This window comes from Chanodichthys erythropterus, chromosome 21 (assembly GCF_024489055.1).
Source record: "Chanodichthys erythropterus isolate Z2021 chromosome 21, ASM2448905v1, whole genome shotgun sequence".
Classification (NCBI taxonomy): Eukaryota; Metazoa; Chordata; class Actinopteri; order Cypriniformes; family Xenocyprididae; genus Chanodichthys; species Chanodichthys erythropterus.
The window spans coordinates 31,538,031-31,560,755 of NC_090241.1; the positions used below are offsets into that span (position 1 = coordinate 31,538,031).

At 37.0% G+C, this 22,725-nt stretch overlaps 1 protein-coding gene across 1 annotated transcript; it reads left to right on the forward strand.

Moving 5' to 3' along the window:
* Positions 1-433: 433 nt before the first annotated feature.
* kcna3a (potassium voltage-gated channel, shaker-related subfamily, member 3a) lies at positions 434-1,981 on the forward strand. Its single transcript, XM_067373347.1, has one exon. The coding sequence runs from the start codon at positions 434-436 to the stop codon at positions 1,979-1,981; it is 1,548 nt and encodes a 515-aa protein (XP_067229448.1).
* Positions 1,982-22,725: the final 20,744 nt, after the last annotated feature.

The following is a 22,725-nucleotide window of genomic DNA, read 5'->3' on the forward strand; positions in this document are numbered from 1 at the left end:
TTACGCGTCCCAGAGGTGTAAAAAGGTTTTGGTTGCACGAAAAGAACCTCAGAACAGACATTAAAAAGTCTCTGTATAATTCGCACACTGTGTGCCAGAGCACGTCTTTGCTATTGTGTCAATCATTTAATCTCGAGTCGCGTTTTGTCTACTTTATGTGAATGGTTTCCGTCGTGCGCGCAAGGTAAAACAGTGGCGCGCGCGCGCGGAGAATCGACTATCTTTTCTTGTTTTGCTCCGATTGGGCGAGTGGTGGAAATGTGTCAGGCATATGTTTGCCGTGGGCGGGAGTAGACATGTGTTTATAAAGCTCCGTGGGGCGGCGACAGTGTGTTAAGAAGCAAAAGAGAGCGCACGACAGAGAAACCCTCAATTCACCCGATGTTAGGTAGGGGAGGCGGGTCGCCCTCTGCCGCTCCGTCTCCTCACCTGTATGGATGACCACTACAACCTCATTGACTCACCCTCAGCCAGCCACAGAGGGAACAACGCCGACAACCACGGGTACGCGGAGACGGAGAAGGACATCATGACAGTGGTCGCGTGCGATAATATGCTGGAGGAAACCGCGGCGCTGCCCAGTCACCTGTCGCTGGATCGATACGAGCCGGACCACGAGTGCTGCGAGCGAGTGGTCATCAACATCTCGGGACTGCGCTTCGAGACCCAGCTGAAAACTTTCAACCAGTTCCCGGACACGCTGCTCGGGGACCCGAAAAAGAGGATGCGCTACTTTGACCCGCTCAGAAACGAGTATTTCTTTGACAGGAACCGACCGAGCTTCGATGCCATCCTGTACTACTATCAATCAGGGGGGCGTATTCGGAGACCCGTGAATGTTCCCATTGACATATTTTCGGAGGAAATTCGCTTTTATCAACTTGGCGAGGAAGCCATGGAGAAATTTCGTGAGGACGAGGGATTTATCAAAGAAGAAGAGCGACCTTTGCCAGACCACGAATTTCAGAGACAGGTTTGGCTTTTGTTTGAGTACCCGGAGAGCTCTGGTCCTGCAAGGGGCATTGCTATTGTGTCTGTTTTGGTCATTTTGATATCCATTGTTATTTTCTGTTTGGAGACCCTGCCCGAGTTTAGGGATGACAAGGACCCAATTACTGTCTCACCTATTGCAAATGGCACTGGCCCTTTTGTGTCCAGCACTTTCACAGACCCTTTCTTTGTGATCGAGACCCTTTGCATCATCTGGTTCTCTTTCGAACTGCTCGTGCGATTCTTCGCGTGCCCCAGCAAGGCTACTTTTTCCAAAAACATCATGAATATTATTGATATTGTGGCTATTATTCCTTACTTTATCACTCTGGGGACGGAGCTGGCCGAGAGGCAAGGCAACGGCCAGCAAGCCATGTCGCTCGCCATCCTCCGCGTGATCCGTCTGGTGAGGGTCTTTCGCATCTTCAAGCTCTCGCGCCACTCCAAAGGCCTCCAGATTCTCGGCCAGACCCTAAAAGCCAGCATGAGGGAGCTGGGACTTCTCATCTTCTTCCTCTTCATCGGGGTCATCTTGTTTTCCAGCGCAGTCTACTTCGCGGAGGCAGACGACCCAAGCTCGAGTTTCAGCAGCATCCCTGATGCTTTTTGGTGGGCTGTGGTTACCATGACCACTGTTGGCTATGGAGACATGCATCCAGTAACCATAGGAGGCAAAATTGTGGGTTCTTTGTGCGCCATCGCTGGCGTATTGACCATTGCGCTGCCCGTACCCGTCATTGTGTCCAATTTCAATTACTTCTATCACCGGGAAACCGATGGGGAAGAGCACGCACAATACCTCCACGTTGGCAGCTGTCAGCATCTCAACTCCACAGAAGATCTGAAACGGACACAGAGCACATCCTCCCTCAGTAAATCGGAATATATGGTCATAGAGGAAGGAATAAATAGTAATTTCAAACAGCCAAACTACTCCAACCAGAACAATCAAAACTGTGTGAATATTAAAAAGATTTTCACAGACGTGTAAATCATGTGCAGTGCCAGACAGTCTTACAACAATCATCACGATGGCACCCCTGCAAATGTAAGGTGGCGCGTTATTAGGGTACAACGGGGCTAAAAGCCCCCCTTTCAAGGAAAAATGTATGTATGTGACAGAAACTGTTTTTACTGAATATTTGAGAAACATAATTTGTATAAAGTAAATGCAAGGAGTAGTATGTTTTGATTTAAAAGGCAACTAGAGGCACCATATGCAAATACTTTTGATATGGCAAGATATTTTTAGAGTAGTGCATCTCATCTAATCGCATCTAACATAAAAGTTTGTAAATATACATATATATGCGTACGTTACATATTTACAAACTTTTTAGGTTAGATCGTATCTAACATAAGTTGTAAATATATATATATTTTTTAACATATTTACAAACTATTGTTAGATGCGATTAATCACGATTAATCAATTTGACAACACTACTTAAATGTTACTCTAAAATAGTACTGTCAGATCAATTAATCATGATTAATTACATCTAACATAAGTTTGTAAATATATATACATACATTACATATTTACAAACTTTTATGTTAGATGTGATTAAACGTGATTAATCAATTTGACAGCACTACTTAAATGTTACTCTAAAATAGTACTGTCAGATCAATTAATCATGATTAATTACATCTAACATAAGTTTGTAAATATATATACATACATTACATATTTACAAACTTTTATGTTAGATGTGATTAAACGTGATTAATCAATTTGACAGCACTACTTAAATGTTACTCTAAAATAGTGCTGTCAAATTGATTAATCGTGATTAATTGCATCTAACATAAAAGTATGTAAATATATATACATATATACATACACTATATATTTACAAACTTTTGTTAGATCACATCTAACATAAAAGTTTGTAAATATATACATATAAACCTTTGTTAGATGCGATTAATCACGATTAATTGATTTGATGGCACTATTTTAGAGTAACATTTAAGTACATTATTTTAAAAAATGAGCGCTTCAGCGAACCATGCAGCTATTTTAGCACAGTCATATGTAATATGTAAGCACAGTCATATTTCACAGTCATTGTGACTGGAGCAGTTAATATCAGCCCTCTTTTCACAAAATTAAAACTATTCCCTCCCAATTACAAGATACAGTTAGCTGGACTACAGGTTGTATCATCCTTGACCAACCTTCTGAGTTTTTGTTTGGGTTACACTTATTCAACAGGTACTGAAAAACTATAGAATAAATCACCTTCAGAATAAATCTATAAGACTTTTATCTCGAGATATATGTAATAATCCCAAAGATTTCTATTACCTACATAAATCTGAAAGAAAAAGTATTTTTTTCTCATTGCTCACCTCATGAATCAGGACAATTTAGCAGTGCATAGATACAAACAGGTGTTTAGGAAAGTACTGTGGTAGTTTTTGTTGCTATTCAGTGTTTTGGGAGCAAGTAAATCACAGGGCTTTTTACCCCCTAAGGCCTTTAGATCCGTTGTACCCTACATGTTATGGACAAGCCAGCATATTACACTGAAGGCGCTTTTTTGGTAGAAAGGTGCCAAACTCCGATTCACGTGTTGCATTTGTCTACAGCACAAAGGATAAGGTTCAGGTCAGGGACTAAAAAGAAGCACTGCTCACACTGCAAATATTGTGCTCGTAAGTCTGCGTTTGTTATCAGTGTTAACATATAATCATCATAATACACTAGTATTCGCAATATCTTACGTTTTGTGGCAAAGTGAAACAACTGAATATGTGTTGCTGTTAATGTGAACAAACTGAAGATAATGCTGTGTTGATCATATGTATTTTTTTGAATATATGGGTGATTCAATTAGGGGAACTTTTCTGTCACTTAGCTTATTTTTAAAATTATCTGTTTAACAGTGGAATTCCTGGTGAAAAACTACATTAGCCATGATGCTGTAAAGAAAATTACACCAATCAGAGAGTAGAAAAAAGCAGCACAAGCCAAAATAGCTCTTTAGATCCGCCCACTTTCATGAAGCACAGCGAATGACGTAATTGAGTCTGTCTCCCTACACACTCAATATATTATATTGTTGTTATTATATATATATATATATATATATATATATATATATATATATATATATATATATATATATATATATATATATATATATATATATAAATCAACATTTGTAAATGAGTAGTTTTATATTTCTCCATTGTTTTTAATTCGATTATGCTGTTTGCAATGCTTCATGGGATTGTAGTTCTTTCCATCACTAAAGCCGTTAAGTTCACAGTCTTGTATCTTTGTATTTTTGTCTGATTTTCAAAAACATTTTTTGCTTCAAATTAAAGTTTGTAGTGTTATGAGTCATCTCGTAGCTGATTGGCTTGGTTCATGGCTTATAGCGCTTTAACAAAGGCTTTTTTTTAAAAATCCCTATGGGAAAAATGAATGGAAAATACTTCCGGAACCAGCGCTGCTGAAAAAGGGAATGAGCACTGTTGCACTCTATTGCTTTTTCCTGATTTAATTTGCCAAAATTGTCTCCTACCTTGACTTTTTAACTTCTCTTCTACCATAAACATATAAAATGTTCAAACCATTTTTTTTTTTTTTTTCAAAAATTATTTTTAAAATATTTTTTTTAAATTAATTTGCTATTTTTCTAAAAGTAGATTTTTTTATATTAAAGAATTGCCGTCCTCAATACAACTGTAATTACAGAATAATTTTTAATTTTTTGTTTTTCCGAGAAAATGTTTCTACTATATCAATAATAAGAATATCAATAATTTTAAGAGTTAAGAAGAAATCATGATCTTACAGTAGATTTATATTAGGTGTAAACATTATTTTAATTATGAAACGATCTTTACTATCAATTTTTAATTAGGTTAATTGGCTCATAACTGACAAACTTTTTTCTCAAGTTATCAAAGCCATCTGATCTTTATTCCGTGATAAATAGCATAGATTAACATAGATTAAAGAGTTTTCATTAAGTGCCCCTAATTGAAGAATCACCCATTCATTTCAGTGCAGACTCCATTTAAACGCAATGAATGTGAAAAAAAAACCGATATGTTTTGTTAATAATGTAATCAAAGATGTGTCTATTGAATTTGCCTTGCCTGTACCAAATGAAATTGGTTAATACTGAACGAAAGAAAATAGATCTTTATTTTGTAATCAAGTTATTCGTGCAAAGATGTAGTCATCTCCTACATTATGTAAAACTCAAATCACGTCTAGCCTAAAAATAGTATGTTCACGATTTCCCTCAAAGTGAGACGTCACAGTGGTTTTGAATTATGAAAAAAAAAAGAAGCAGCTGAATAGGTGGCTTGGATGTTGGGGGAAAGAAAAAAGCTGTCGGACTCGTCGCCTCAATGGCATGGGATGGGAGACTACGAGATCAGAGACTGACTGAAAGACTGAGAGATCACGCCTTGAGTCCGCCTTGTGATGCAGTCTCCATGGCGACTACAGTTTCCTGGGTAACCCCCGTTAATGTTACCATGACATCCTCCCCCGTTGTCAGAGCAACGCTCCAGATGGTTCACAAAGCCTGACTGGCAAAATAGAGCGCGAGAATTGTGATCAGAAAAGGATCTCTCTGAATCCTTTATTGGATTTATCTCCTTAACATTTTGCAGCCTTATACAATGATGTAAATCAGATTCTGCAAATTATTTGCATAACCTTGGGTTTGCAAACCATCGAGAGCTGATGCACTCCCACATATTTCCATTTTTTAATCTTTAACAAATTAGTACTGAATGCGTTGCATGTGGAAAACGATTGATATTGGCAAGACGGACCGACAGATAGATGAAAAACACGAAATGTTGTGCATGCAAATTGCGAAGTAGGTTGTGGTGGATTGCTATTGTCGCCTGTGGCTCGGGTGCTTTTCCTCTGTAGCTGTCAAAGCGTAATTCTGTATAGGTTATGGGCTCACTCAGGCGTTCCCTATTTCGTTCTCCTGTGGAGAAAACAGGACGCAAGGTGCAGCGTGAGCTGATTACCGGAGGTTTCACGCTGACACTCCCGTTGACGGGTGTTAGAGGATGCACGGCAGTCCGCCAGACACGTTCCAAGCGCTCAGTCAGAGAGAATCTTTCTCAACCTGTAGACCTGTGCGCTTCCGTCACGATCATCTGTGCTTTCCACCCTAGTTGTCATTTCACACTACCTAGAATTATAGAAGACACAGAAGACAAGCATGACTGTTTTTAAATTCATTCATCAAGAAAAAAAGTACTTATTTTCATCAAAACAAATCCAAATCTACTATTGCTCGATTAATTTTTCTTGAGCCTATTTTTACTTTTACACTTTCATCATTTTGGTCATCATGACATTTGCCAACTAAGACATGTTCCTGGGTCAACATGTTTTGTTGATCCTGGAACAACATTCATGTCTGAAAATTAAGTCCTAATCCTATCCCTAACCCTACCCATAATTTATCCCAAAAATTAGAGGGAAATGATAGGTGAATAACACTGATGTTCAAGCATCTAACCCTAGTTGTAAAGCTAAATTTGACATAAACTGTAAACTTGAACCCTCAAATCTGATTGGTTGATTGGAATGTTGTTCCGGGATTGACAAAGTTGTTGATCAAGGAACATGTTGTACTTGGTGAAATCACGTTCACCACAGATTTGACTGGTTTGAATCAAAATAAGCACTGGGTGACTTGTTGCTCAGTGCTGCCATCAAGTGACATGTCCATGCAACTGCTCTGTTGACAAAGCATTCCTGTGCAAACCTTTGAAAACACTTTTACTTTGCCATCTAGAGTAGACCATGGACATAAATTAAAAACATACATGAATTTACCATGAAATTAAACATCTGGCATATTTGGAGGAAACTTTTTTTTTCCTCAACAAAAGCTTTTAACTGTCTAATGCATGTGGACAAAACTAAATCATGCCCGATTTAATGTTCTCTCCATACTCAGTCCTCCGTCTCTCGGAAACGATCAAGCATCCCTGTGACTAGGAAGGGCTCGTCTGATGATTTCTTATTATAGAGTGTGTTAGTTTGGTGCCTGCTCTGACTCTCACATTTGCTAGCTGTTATACTCGAGGTGTTAACACAGAGAGCTTGCCGTCTGAGGTGTTGTGGCTTGCATGACACCTCTGAAAACTCAGGTTGGCATCTGCATAAGACTCACAAGTCCATTAACGCTTTCCTAAAAGGTGCTGTTAACAATGTTTAATCCTTCTTCGATAAAGTTAACTTCCTTCTTTGTTTTTGTTTTTCAAGGAAACAACATGGAAGACTATCCACTGGAATTCTGGAGTTTGCTGATGATGGATATTAGGCTAAAAAGACAAAGTGAAATACTCTTGTGATGTACTCCTAAACAATGAAGACAACAGGATTCAGAAGGTAAAGTGTTTTGCTTTTCTTGGGGGTGGGGGGGGGGAATTTTGCTGACCAATATTATTGGGGTGATTTATTAACAAAGTTTGGGAGGAGCATGTTCAGATAATGTAGGTTTTGTACCATGTTTATGCAGACGATACCGAGCTCTACTTTCCTCTAAAATAGGTACGGATTCAGTGTCCTCTTTGTTATCATGTTTAAAGGACATTAAAGGTTGGATGAAAATGGCCTCCAACTAAACCAAAAAAAGACTGAAGTTATTTTGTTTGACCCCCCAATGCCTCTTAGATCATTTAAGTCCTACCCTGTGTCAGAAAACATTTGTGATAAAGTCAAAAATCTTGGAGTTATTTTCTTCTCCTGACTTAAAATTTGAAAAACAAATATATTCTGTAGTCAGGGGTAGTTTAGCTTAAAATGTTCTTAATTTTACTGATTTGGAGACTGTATCACTCTTTATGCTTCAAAAAGTTCATATAGAGATTGTAAAACTAATCCATATGAATTGAGTGGTTTAGTCCAAATTTTCTGAAGAGACAAGGTATTTGTCAGGTAATGCTTTGTATTATGTTTATTAATTTTTTTCTTTTGTAACATTTGTATTTAAAATTATTTTAAACTTTATATTTCTCAATAATGGTTTCTATCGTAGGGTTATTTTGTGTCTGGTGTGCAGCACTTTGGTCAGCATTCAGGTTGCTTTTAAGATGCTATATAAATAAACCTGACCTTGATCTACCCAATCAGCACGAGAGGAGGCCTATATATATAGTCGACTTACCTCTGTCCTACAACAGTTTTTCAGCATCCCTCCACCACCCCAACTCTTTTCTCTCAATTGTCCCTATCCCAGTCAGGGATGGGCGGGGGCGGGAGTACTCTGGCTTCGGGCCAAATTTTTTCATGTTTTTAAAAGAAGTCTCTTTTTTATTGATCAAAAAAACAGAAAAAACTACTATTGTGAAATATTATCATAATTTAAAATAACCATTTATTTTTTTTAAATGTAATTTATTCCTGTGATGCAAAGCTGAATTTTCAGCATCATTACTCCAGTCTTCAGTGTCACATGATCCTTCAGAAATCATTCTAATATGCTGATTTGCTGCTCAAGAAACATTTCTGATTATTATCATTAACAACGTTAAAAATGTTTTTTTGCTGTTTGTTTGTTGAATAGACAGTACAAAAGAACATGACAACTGATTTTAAATATATAGGGCATTTGAGTGCTTTATTTTTGTCTGTCTGGATGCTGTTATATTGGCGTTTTTGTTCTGGAAGACAACAAATGGATTATTTGGCATTAGATTGTTTTGTGGTGAATGGAATGTACAATGCATGGTATTGATTTCCAGATGAATTGCCCTTTGCCCTGCAGAGCAAAAACTAACAAACAAAACTCCACTTCTTTCCAACCTTAATTTGATTTCACATTAGATTAATATACGGTCACTGAAATGAAGCACATCTCAGATGGTGCTATAATAAAGGCTTTCCTCATGATCCTCTCTACAATTCTATGAATAAAAAATACATTTAAAACTATGTGGATTTGTCAAAACTATGGAGGATGTCAGTCTCATATCTTCTTTTTATTCAAGCAGAACACGTACAGTATTTATATGATATACACTACCGTTCAAAAGTTTGGGTTCAGTAAGATTTTTTTTTTTAAAGAAATGTATACATTTATTCAGAAGAGATCCATTAAATTGATCAAAAGTGAAAATAAAGACATTTATAATATTACAAAAGATTTCTATTTCAAATAAATGCTGTTCTTTTCTATTCATCACAACTGCACAACTGTTTTACACATTGATAATAATAAGAAATGTTTCTTGAGCAGCAAATCAGCATATTAGAATGATTTCTGAAGGATCATGTGACACTGAAGACTGGAGTAAAGATGCTGAAAATTCAGCTTTGCCATCTTCAAAAAAAAAAAAAAAATACTATGTTGGTGAGCATAAGAGACTTCTTTCAAAAAATCTTTCTTTTAAAAAATCTTACCGACCCTAAATTTTTGAATGGAAGTGTACTACATTAATAAATTGATCTATTTACTGCATGTTGTGACGCACATACAGATGGTTTCAATATCTTGCATTAGAGTAAAAAATAGTGTAAATAAGTTTATTTTGCTAGCAAGAAAGACTACACACCCTCCAGTGGCGAGTTGCAGTGCATCAAATCGTGCCTGCTGTAATTAACAAAACTTATCACTACTTTTTGTTTTACTTTTTTTTTTTTTTAAATGACAATATTGCAAGCTATTAACAACAAACATTGTTATTTATAGCTTTCATGAATTATGTACAGGCCATAGAATAAATGCCTTTCAGAGGGATTCAAAAATCAAATTGCGGAGGTGCTGGATCCATATCCAACCTATTCCGGCACAAATTATGCCCTTCGGGTGAAGTCATTTTTCCTGTTATAATATGAAAACAAACATAAATTGATACCTTTTGACAGATAATTATGAGTACACTAAAGTTTTTGTTTACTTAACCCTGCAGGTTCCCTTTAATAGAGCAGATTCTTTTCATGTATGCTTGTAATTCTGCTTTGATTCTTAAAGCTTTTGGCGTTGTTGGGTTACTGGAGCAATTTGCCGATGTATTCATTTTAGGTGCATGTGTTCACGCTCAGAATGTGTTAATAATCTCCTCTAGTCATCTCACATTTGCTCTTGAGTGATATAACTGTTCTATCATTGTCACCGGAGGTGCCGCATCTGCTTCAGTTCATTAATTAGCCAGAGACAGAGGTCGACTGAAAGGGAGAGAATCATGACAGAGAGACATTATAATGCAGAGCTGTGCTCAAGTAGGCGGTTTAATACAAAAGTCTTTCAGCCTGAAAGATGTGTTTCCCTCTCACTTGAGCGTGTGAATAAACTGCCTCATTTCATCTGTCACATTCCAGCAGCGTAATGTGTTTGTGTGTGTAATACGTTGCGTGTTGTTTCTGCAGGCTTCGGGGGAGATCCACGCAGTGCCTAGGACCAATGACCAATAGAAACGGAGGCCGTTAACCTTTCTGAACCAAAACAGAACTGAACTCACCTTCAAACAACACAGAAGATGCCCGCATATCTCTACTGCCACTTCCCATTTACGTCTGGCTGAATCACAGTGAGCCGCGACACTCTAGATGTGGCCTTTTCTGGGGTGAATTCTGCAGGTTCACATTTAATAAGAAGAAAGCAATATGAAGAGAACTGAACTGTTGAACTGTTGGACATGAGCTGATCATCTATGAAACTACTGCCCTCTGCTATCTGGCAGATATTAATCAAGCTGTTTTATGGTGTCCATCATGTATTTACAGTTTAGCTGTTGTTGTGCCAGATGTGAGAACTGTGTGAAAACTAAATCTTTCTTGCTCTTTGACATATATAGTCAGATTTTTTTTGTCATGTATTGCCTATATAATATGATGGAATCATCATGCTGAAGTATTTCCATATACAGTGCTCTAGAAAAGTATTTGGACACTTCAGCCACACTTAAAAATGTGTGAAGGTCACTGTATTAGATAACAAAATATCAAACCGTGCACACTTTAAGCAGAACATTTAGCAAAAAGATGTTTGTTAGGTTTTAAATTATAAAATAATAGATGAACTGTTAGAAAAGTCTTAGGGTGCGTTCACACTTGTAGTTCGGTTCGTTTGGTTCATTTGGTCCAGACCAAAGAAGAAAAAAAAACATTTAGTCCTGGTCTGGTTAGCGTTCAGATTGGCAATTTTATCACCGAACCAAAAGATACCGAAACTTAAGGCATAGGGATACATTCACAACCTAATTGGTCGGATTTTATGACGGATTTTGAGACGGAACTTACCGAACATCCAAAACAATGCTGTTTTCTGAGGTAAATGCGCTCGTTGTGTGTGTGCGTAGCCTGCATGTGATGGTATTTTGGCCAGCTGGGAACTCGTGAAGAGCTTATAAAATTAGTAAAGTAGTCAAAAATCCATCCGTCACACACACAAACGATCTGCTGCATGGAGATGCGCGTCTATGCCTGTGATGGGCAAACTCGCGACTATGACAAGAAAAACCGACATGCGTGAGGATTCTGTCCTTTTTAGGGTCTCGTCTTCCTGTTTTTGTTTCGGTTACATGTTTTTGGTCCGTGTTGCGTTCATATATCATTCGAACCGCACCAGACCAGAGTTCGTTTGGAAGCGGACCGAGACCCATCTTTTCAGCGGTCTCGGTCCGCTTGTTTGGTGCGCACCAGGATTCGGATGGCAGCGTTCACATATGTTCAAGTGAACCGTACTATCCGAGCAATCGCACCAGGCTTCGTTTTAATCGAACCAAACGTGACAAGTGTGAACACACGTAGACTCTTTCTGGTTCTCAAACGTTATCTTCATGGTCACCATGATTTTGTCAAGCAAGACAAAATCCTAAGTTTCTGGATAGGGTTGGGTCTCGTTTGATTTTGAATGATTCTGATTCAGATTTTGCTTATCGATTCCAATTCTTAACTATTCCTAATTTTGATTCCAATAAGGTAAAAGGTAAAAAAAGAAAAGAAAAAAAAAGAAATCATTCACATTTATTCTAAGTCTTATTGCAAAACATTTAATTGTAGCTGAATACCATAGGTGTTTTTTAGCCTGTTGATTTTTGTTTATGGTTTAAAAATAACAGCAAAAACAACTGCTTAACTAATATACATTTCAAGCATTATTATATACAAGTAAACACTCAGAAATTAAAAAAGAACAAGTAAACAAATTAGCAATCACACAAATAAATACAACTGAACAAATATCCGATAGAAAATGTTTTAAGATTTTCAGATATTCAGGTACAGAAACTGTAATCAAATGTAAAACAACACTGCACTTTATATATAAAATATACATTACAAATACAGTTACAAAAGTTATTCAGCTAAGAACAGCAAGTGAATTTTCTCTTTGTCTTTTGTTGTTTGATTAACATTATTATAGAAATTGCAGGAGGAATATTAGGCTGCTGTCACTTTAAGAGCTGCACAGATCCAGTATACTGTTACACATGTGTTTACTTTGTCAACAGTTTTTGTTAACTTAAGACAAAACCGACTGTGTTTACGAGGATATTTTGACATATTTGTGTGTGTTTTTGTCAGTTCAAGTGCAAAAAGACACAGAAGAGAACTCTGTTAAGTATCACGCACTATTCAGTATGAGAGGTGGCTTTCTGTGTGCAAGCCTTCGATCTTCTTCCGTTTGAATGGTTGAAGTCATATTAAAGTGCACACAAAGGAATCAATAAGAGGAATCGAAATTTGAATTTAATTACAAGTATCCGATTCCTGACCTTAAGTATCCAATTCCAGAGTTGGAATCAATTTTCGATTCCCAACCCTATCTGGATCACCATATTTTGTTGATCCTGGAACAACTGTTCGGTCTGAAAAATTTGTCCTAATCCTGTCCCTAACCTTACCCATAACTTATCCCTAAATTCAGAGGGAAATGATAGGTGAATCACGCTGATGTACAAGCACCTAACCCTGGTTCTCATGCTTAACTTGACATAAACTGTAAACTTGTCCCACAAATTTAATTGGTTGATTGGAATGTTGTTCCAGAACCATGTTGTACTTGGTGAAATCACTTTCACCTCATGGGTCATAGTAGGCCTAAATGTGATGATTTACACCTGTGGTTACTCTGCTAGGACACCCATGTTAACTTTAGGAGAACTGATTTCATACATCAACTAAAAATCACCAAAAACACCAGTTGATTGAAAGACATTGAGCAACAATGGTTCTGAGAAGTGAAGATAATTCTGCATTAGAGTGCAGATGACTCTCGGTTTGTATTTTGTATACCATGTGGTTGAAATGTCCAAATACTTTGTGGGACTAACCAATCCTAAAACCTAAAACACTCTTTTTTGGGACTAACCTAACCTAAAACACTCTTTTCTCTCTGAGAAAAGAGACGCAGAAGAATGGATTCAATTTCACGCAAGCTCTGCCTCAAAGAAGGAGTAGATGAAAACAAGGCATGATTAAACTGAAACATAAAATATTAATAATATTTTTTTTATTAATCACAAACCTGAAATTATAATGATCCAGGGGTGTAGGAGGGGCAGCAAATCTTTACAACAGAGCTGAACTTTAAAAGTCACAATTGAGCCTCTTCTATTACAAACGGCAAACCAAACAATCTTTCCACATCCCTCTTGAACAATATTTGAACATCTGAGCTCAAAAAGAAGAATTAGACAAATATGGAACACTAAATACTTTTTTTCTCAAATACTAGAGTGCAACGGAGCAGTGTTTGGCCCCAGAAGTCACCGAGTGAGTCTACTAGTTTCAGACCTACAGTGGTCCCATATGGTTGGGTTTTCGCCAGAACAACCCACAGAGCCTCAGAACTGCACGATCTCTGTATTTTTACATAAAACAGAGAACATGTTTTTATGTACCCAACATTACCATTTCATACCACTTTATGCTGCCTCATGTTCTAAATAATTTGAATTCATTTTATGTTTTCAACCAAACTGAAATAACTAGCTGTACTTGATAAGGTAAAAAAGTATTTATAAAACACCCTAGCAGCCATCCAGGGCATGCTAGCAACCACATAAAATAGCAACATCCTAGCAACACCCTATAGTGACCACCCAAAAGACCCTAGCAACCACATACCAAAGCAACACCCTAAAGGCCCTGATATACTTCAAGCGGAATAAAATTGAACTGATGCGATACCATTTCGAACAATATCAGGCCAAAAAGTTTGTTTGTAATAGATTACCAGAGCGAACTTTCGGGAAAAATTTGCTTGTAAACACCTTCAAACTACCATTGGTCCTTGGTGATGATGTAATAGGTAGGTGTGGTTCAGAGGCTCCGCCTACTTTGACATTCATTTCTTCTGTTCAGTCCATCAAGGTCAGACATCTGTGAGTAAAACATGAACCCACTTGAGAGCTGCTTTATAGTAGAAAATGAAGTTGTAATTCTAATCAAAAGTGACAGTTTTTTCATGTTTAGAACTGTAAAGCTGCTGCTTTAAAGCAATCTATTGTATAACACCCTATATAAATAAACTAGACGTGACTTCACTGGGGTGGCGAATTGCAGAGCTCATGTAAACATCAACAACGCTATGATCAGATGCTTTCTTAACTGCTGTTTTCTCACCACTGTCATTTTTGTTGTGTATTTTGTTATTGAGAGGAAAGAGCACAGCATATATTTACATATTCATCTAAATGCCTCTCTCAGCAGGATGTTCGCTAACAGTATCCCGCTGGTCATGAATTTTAAAAATTCTTTTTACTCCTAAGGGAAGAACGAAAAAGAACTTTATTGTGCGTATATCAGGGCCTTAAACAACCACCCAGAACACCCTACCCCAGTGTTCACCCAGAACACCCCACTGTGCATTTTTAGTGTACAGAAATCCACTAAAAATCCTCTAACATTGACATACGGATCTTGATGGGTGTATAGAGGCCTCAGCAGGTGTATTCCCAGTTATGTGTATGTGATAATAAGATACTCCTTCACTGCTTGAACAAAACAGCTGAGCCTCTGAACATCTCACCGGGGACCAGCTGAGGCATGTCATATGTGTGTTTTTTTGCACACAAGTATACGTGTCCTCCTAAAGCTCTCCTGCAAAGGCTGGGGTCTTCCTCCCTCTCTCTGTCCCGCTCTGTCATGCACAATCCCAGAACAGTGTCATTCTAGCACTGCAGTAACTCTCTCTGACAGGCTATTAAACCAGTAGAGATTGGACTCTACGATAACCACTTTAAGTCTAAAAGCTCTGAGATGTTAAACCCCCCTCTGGCCATATATAAAAAAATTGTGTGCTTATCACATATGGTCAAAACAGCCATCTGATCTGATATCTAATTTCATGCCACTTTGTTATCTTCATGTAAGCGTAGCAGCATGCAGCGGTGGTTAATCTCCCTCCAATGTTAGTGAGTGAATCCCTTCACATTTCAGCACATAATTGAAGACTTTACAAATATTTTACCTATAGAAACGCAAGGGAATTTTAAGGGTCATTAAAGTATATCATGAAATTTTCCACCCAATTTCTCATGTTTTTCCCCCATTATTTTTAGTTCCCATTATTATTATTTTTTTTTAATGGTGATTCACATTAGATTCTCATTAAAAATTACTGTAACACAATGATTTTATCTGCATAAATTTAAGGCAGTGCAACAAATTCTCTTATGATATATAATTATTTTTAAATGCAATTTAATAATGAATTTAAATGTACATTCTTATTACATTACTTAAATGAGTTTGTTTCCAACATCGAATAAAAATAAATAAAAGATAACTGCAACTTTTTATCTCACAATTCTGAGTTCTTCTTCTCACAATTGTGAGTTTAAATCTCACAATTCTAACTTCTTTTCTCAGAAGAAATAAATTTGCAATTTCGAGTTATAATGTCCAATTCTGAGGGGGAAAAAGACTGACTTTTTTCTAAGAATTGCGAGTTTAAATCTCACACAATTTATAGCACACAATTGCAACTTTATATATCGCAATTCTGACTTTATAACACTCAATTTAAAGTTTATATCACACAATTCTGAGAAAAATGGCAGAATTGCAAGATGTAACCTTGCAATTGCGAGGAAAAAAAGTCAGATTGTGGGATAAAAAGTCACAATTACCTTTTTTATTTTTTTATTCAGTGCCAGAAAAGCTTCCAAAAGAATGTGCCTAATCATAATGCAAAAATATCAAAATGCAACCAAAAAACAACAACATAATTTTTGTTATTGTCCTATTGATACTTTTGATTTTTGGGTAAAATATGGTTTGAAGTGATTTACTCTACTAATCTTGGTCTGGCGATTGAACTGTCAGTTGCAAGTAAATATTAACTTTAAGGACAGTTTCTTATTATAGCTGTACATCAAAAAGAATTTTTTTTGTTAACACTGAATTTCATTTTCCATGGTGTCACAGATAGTGGTATTTATGGCTGTGGGCTGAACAGGAAATGGAGTGTGAAATTGAAGGGAGACTCCGGGAGCACATTACAGGTCTGCCCTTGATGATACTCTACACTGAGAGAACAGAGCAAAGACTTTATGATCCATGAGGTCCAAAGTTAAAAGAAGGAAAAACTTGACTTGAAATAAATGTTTGTGGTCGTATAATGTACCATAGGAACAGAAGGTCAATACTGACCAATACAGTAACAGATAAAAAGTGGAAATATCTTATAAGTTGTGAAAAGTGAAGGTCAAATGAAGGAACCTCCTCAAAATGGTTTAATAAAGAGCCATTACTCACTCCTGTCTTTTAGAAGTGAACAGTTTTGTGTTCCAGGTAGATGCTGGGTGCTTACTGGTCCAAAATAAAAGAGCCCACCTCCAGGTCTCTGATGTCTAGGTCTATAGATTGGGCTTGGGTTTCCCCTTCAATTATTTACCAATTTTATTATCTGGCTAGCAAAAATTAGGTAAAGTAAATCTGATTGCTTGGACAAGGTATGATTATTGGATGATTTGAGATATTAATCACGTCCTTAGCAAAAATAGTGTGAGAAGATTACGTGTCAAAGCTGAACACTTAGATTTAGAAGTTTGTTCAAGTCACTAACCATAAGAATGAGCAAATAGGGCTAATAATTGGTTATTGAGTACAATCATTTTACTTCATGAGGATGTCCATTAAATGCTGAGTCATGGCTCTTTTTTCCGCCTCTGTTGTGGATCACTTAGAAACCCTGCAGGCATGACATCACATCTGTGGCCCAACGCCAGTGATTCCTCGGTCTGTGTGATGTCATCACAGCTCTCATCCCCTCCAATCTGCCTGTGGAGGGGCTCTAGGTGCTTGTCGCCATAGTAACAAGAGGAGCACCATCCAATGATAGCAGAATGTAACAAGACTGAGCTTTCACAATCTACTTTTATTCACAAAATTGTTTCTTGATAATATGAATGTGATTTTAAGGTGAGTGTGCACAGGATATTATCAGGTATATTATATGGGATCAAGACAAATATTCCATTATTTATGTTTGATTTGTTTCTTTTCTTCATTACACGCAGTTAAACAAATTGTAATGTCATGGTCCTTATCTGTATGTGGGTGTGTCGCTGCAGGTCGGGATGGATCTGCTGCAGTGAGTAAGTGACCTTGAGCTGATTCTGGGTCCTGGCTTCCTGCCACTATCTGCTACCTCCTGGCTCAAACTCAAGCAGCGCTGAAGAACAATGAAGAGTCACTTAGATTTATGGAATTATTCATTATAAAATTGAAAGTAAAATTGAGTAGCTGGGTTTCCAATCACATATTTTTGGGGATATCACATTAAAAAATGCTGGACGGAACCATCAATATGCAAAAAAAAGTGCATAAAAACCTTATACACTCAACTGAGGTGGACATTTTTTTATTCAGTAAAAATACTTGTGCATAAACTATGATGAAAACACATTTACTTACTACTTTGTGTGACTTTGCTTCTGCAGTTAGTGGTAGGTGTTTTAGTCACCCTAGTGACTCAAGTATTTTGAATCCGTTTACCAAAAGATTGTTCAGATTTGTGCATTGATTCAGTGACCATTTCTACAGATTACAGATCTTTGCATTAGCAGGTAGTCTTCTATTTGTTATGTGAGGTTACATAATACATGTCATTGAAAAGTTTACATAATAGCGTCATTCATTACTCTTTAGCCTTCTTGTGCTCTATTAAAATGGGCATGTACAAATCCACTTAGTTCACCCAAAAATGAAAATTCTGTCATCATTTACTCAGCCTCAAGTTGTTTCAAACGTGTATGAATTTCTTTCTTCTGCTGAACACAAAAGAAGATATTTTTTTAAGAATGTTGGTAAGCAAACAGTTGATGGACCCTATTGACTTCCACAGTACATGGAATACTATGGAAGTCAATGGGGTCCATCAACTATATGGTTGAGGGTGATTAAATGATGACAGATTTTTCATTTTGGGGTGAATTATCCCTTTAAGTAGAAACTTAAAGGGTTAGTTCACCCAAAAATAAAAAAAATTCTGTCATTAATTACTCATCCTCATGTTGTTCCACACCCGTAAGCCTTTATTCATCTCCAGAACACGAATTAATATATTTTTTAATGAAATCAGAGAGGTTTTTTTCATCCTCCATACACAGCAATTTAACCACCACTTTCAAGATCCAGAAAGGTAGTTAAAATAGTCAACGTGACTACAGTGTTTCAACTTTAATTTTATGAAGCGAGGAGAATACTTCTTGTGTGCACAAAAACAAAACTTTATTCAACAATATCTTCTTTTCTGTGTCATTCTTCTACTCAGTTCCAGGTTCTATATGTCAGAACGCTGACTCATTATTGGTTAAATTGCTCTCCATGGAGGATATAAAAACCTTTGAGATTTCATCAAAAATATCTGAATTTGTGTTCAGAAGATGAACAAAGGTCTTATGGGTGTGGAACAACACGAGGGTGAGTAATAAATAACAGAAATTTAATTTTGGGGTGAACTAACCCTTTAAGTAGAGTGTTTAAAGGGTTAGTTCACCCAAAAATGAAAATTATGTCATTAATGACTCACCCTCATGTCGTTTCAAACCCGTAAGACCTCCGTTCATCTTGGGAACACAGTTTAAGATATTTTAGATTTAGTCCGAGAGCTTTCTGTCCCTCCATTGAAAATGTATGTACGGTATATAGTGTCCATGTCCAGAAAGGTAATAAAAACACCAGTGGGTCAGTTAGAATTTGTTGAAGCATCGAAAATACATTTTGGTCCAAAAATAACAAAAACTACGACTTTATTCAGCATTGTCTTCTCTTCCGGGTCTGTTGTCAATCCGCGTTCGCGACTCCGCAGTGACGCTGCTGACGTGTTATCTGGTGCGCCCGAGCTTCGTTTACAGTCTGAGGGAGACGCACGCTGTAAACAAAACAACCTTCGCAAACATGTCTCAGGATTTTGACACAGAGGAAGACTGTTTGCTCAGCCATATTTATTTGAACCCGAATACATGGACAAAGAACTAAGAGCGATGGAAGAATCTCCTACACAGCAGCAACCGCTGTCACAAGCAGCGTCACTGCGGAGTCGTGAACGCGGATTGACAACAGACCCGGAAGAGAAGACAATGCTGAATAAAGTCGTAGTTTTTGTTATTTTTGGACCAAAATGTATGTTTGATGCTTCAACAAATTCTAACTGACCCACTGAGGTCACATGGACTACTCTGATGATGTTTTTATTACCTTTCTGGACATGGACAGTATACCGTACATACATTTTCAATGGAGGGACAGAAAGCTCTCGGACTAAATCGAAAATATCTTAAACTGTGTTCCCAAGATGAACGGAGGTCTTACGGGTTTGGAACGACATGAGGGCGAGTCATTAATGACATCATTTTCATTTTTGGGTGAACTAACACTTTAAACATCTTAGGCATCTACGAAAAAATTGACAAAGCAGATCTTTCATTTTTCCTCCATTGTGTGAACTGACAAGTCACGTGACTTGGCTACTATTACTGTTCGGCCATATTTTATTTTACATATTCTAACCTTTTAAGCAAATCACATTTTTGTTGTTGTAGTTGTTGTTAGAAAGCCTGGCAAAATCTCTGCATCACTCCGTTAAAGATAAAGATAAAGTGAATATAAGATAAAGGGAAATTTGATAAACACAGCAAATCTGTCCTGGTCCTCAGCTCGAAGCACCATTGCTGACCCGACAGGACAATCTTTTTAATGTCCATAAAAGCTTTTCCTTACCACCGCTGTTAACTTAACTAGTCTACATCGACTGTGTTGTCCCTTGTGACTGAACTTGTATATTTGTGTGACCGTGAGAGGGCTTCCAGATTGACCCAGGATCAATAGGACTTGGCGTGTGACCGTGTGAGTGTGCTTCTAGAGTAACCCAGGATCAATAGGGCTTGGCACACACTTGCATTTCCTCTCTTTGGCCAGTCTTAAACACACATCTCACCCAAGCACAGAATTACACTAACCTCTCGGTTTTAATTAAAGCGTGTGAGCTAATACAAGGCGAAGTGCATGAACACTCCTTTGTATTGGCTCTCTCGTGAATAATGGCTCAGCTGTCAGAGAGATTTCCTGAACATGTGTGCATGATTGACATGCAAGCTCTGGCTATAAAACAAACCCCTCAGCACGATTTGTATGCAAAATCATTCCTTGAAAGCATGCAGAATTCAAACAGTGCACTAAAGGAAATTAAACTGAAATCAAATAACAAATAATTCATTTGCAATTAATTATCATTGATCATTTATCATTTGTAAATCAAATGTGAAATGCAACAGATTTGAATTAATTAATCAAATTTCACAGTGAAATGAATCCGGTGTTACTGCATGAGCTGCAGACTGTAGGGAAGTAAAAGATGCCCTTCTGATTTACCACTGCAGCAAATGTCCAAATCGGTTGCTTTTGTCAGCAGCAAAACAATTTGTATTGTTTTTATGCCTCAACCTTCACATCCAATCAGTGTAAAATCAAGGATAGACAGAAAGGTCAAAAATGTACTCTGCAGCTGTTCGGAATACTATTTCTGCAGTATAAAGTATGCATATTATGCTGTAGCCTATAAAGATTTACTGCAGCTGCTGGTCATATAATTAGAAAATCATCAAAAAGTTGATACACAGATCTACCAACAGTAACACATTTGTGTATAACTGCATATACTGTAAACAATTCCACAATTTGACAAGTATAGTGTGCAGTAAACAGTACACTATTTTGAGTTCTTCATTGTTTAGTTATTTCACTGGCAACAAATAAATGGTATACAAGGCTGAGAAATGCTGAGAATTAATACTTTTGTCAATTCTCAAAAGAATAACAGAAAAATAACAGCTTTACTTTATACTGTAACAAGGCATTTTAGTGTATTTACTTACAGAGTATGTACTTAATTTGATGAAGAACTTCTTGTCGTGACCGTTGATGAAAACTGAATATTGCCAATTTGGACGTCCTACATATCTGGGGAAATACACACATGGAGACAAAAGGTTTTATAGTTTTTAAAACGCATCAAATTTGGCCACTACAGCAACTGTGAGAGACAATAACAAAACACAGAGCACGTATTGTCTTGTAGAATATAATGTATTTTATAACATATGTTGTATGGTAACTTAGTTAACAATTAACGGGTTTACGTATCAAAATGGATAACATTTTCGTGGAAACACCATTCGTGACGCGTCCCCTTTAAACTGCCCACTCTGCGGATAAAGTGAGGAGTGGTAGCGCGGATGGGGCGCGCGTGTCTGTAATACAAGAGTCTCTTGGTATGCACAACAACGATTGACTGCAGATTCCATTTAACGCTTTAACTAACCGACTAATGGCTTGTTGCGTGAACATAACGCAACAACTACTGAGACGTCGGCATGCGAGGTAGACGGACAGGTAGGAAGAGATTCGAGATGTCTGTCGCTGCAGACTTCTTATGTATAATGTTTTGCATCTGTTCCCATGTCAACATGACATCTGACTGAATTTGCATTTGTCCTGTATTGTAAAAAGTGGTAAGGTTCAGCTGTTACATTTAGGATCATTTTTTACTAGATCTGAGTCAACCTGAACTCAGATTGATTTAGTCAAATTGGCTTGAATAAACCTGTTAATATAGTAAGGTTAGGTTGCCAGACAACACATTTTGCAGTGATAGTGTCATCACTTGTCAGTTAGAGAAGAAATCTTTGCTACAATATTAAGTTTTTATTAGATTGGTTCATGGGTCAGTGATGTACAATTCATTTTTAGGCTGGATGTATTAAATGTAGTATAAAATATGGTAAAAATGCAATTCACACAGACAATTACTACAATACACCTCTTCTATGAACATTCAGTTTCTAAATTAATAGTCATCTTGAGATTTTTATGGGACTTAAAGAAAAAAATAACTAAAATAACTGTCCAGAGATTGTTGAAATGGGGGGTTATTAAGGCTGAAAATATTGATAAATAATTTTATTTTTTAAAAACATTGGGGGGAAAAAAATAAAAATTGAATATTTTCTAATATTATTTGGAAAAACTTTTGCCAACTCAGTCAGTGGGGTGTGACAAACATGCATATAGCCATTTTGTCATCATGTGACAAAAAAAAATTCCTAACATTTTGTTCAGAGCAAATGGAATAAATCTAAGAAAACTTCTTGACTATTCATACATTTAAAAATCTTATTTGCAAATTATATATATATATATACACACACACATATATACACATATATAGGTTTGAAGCTTTTTAGTTAAATCACATATTCAAGAAAATTCTTATTATC

Coding starts and splice junctions, on each gene's coding strand:
- kcna3a (XM_067373347.1), top strand. CDS start 434: ATGGATGACCACTACAACCTCATTGACTCACCCTCAGCCAGCCACAGA.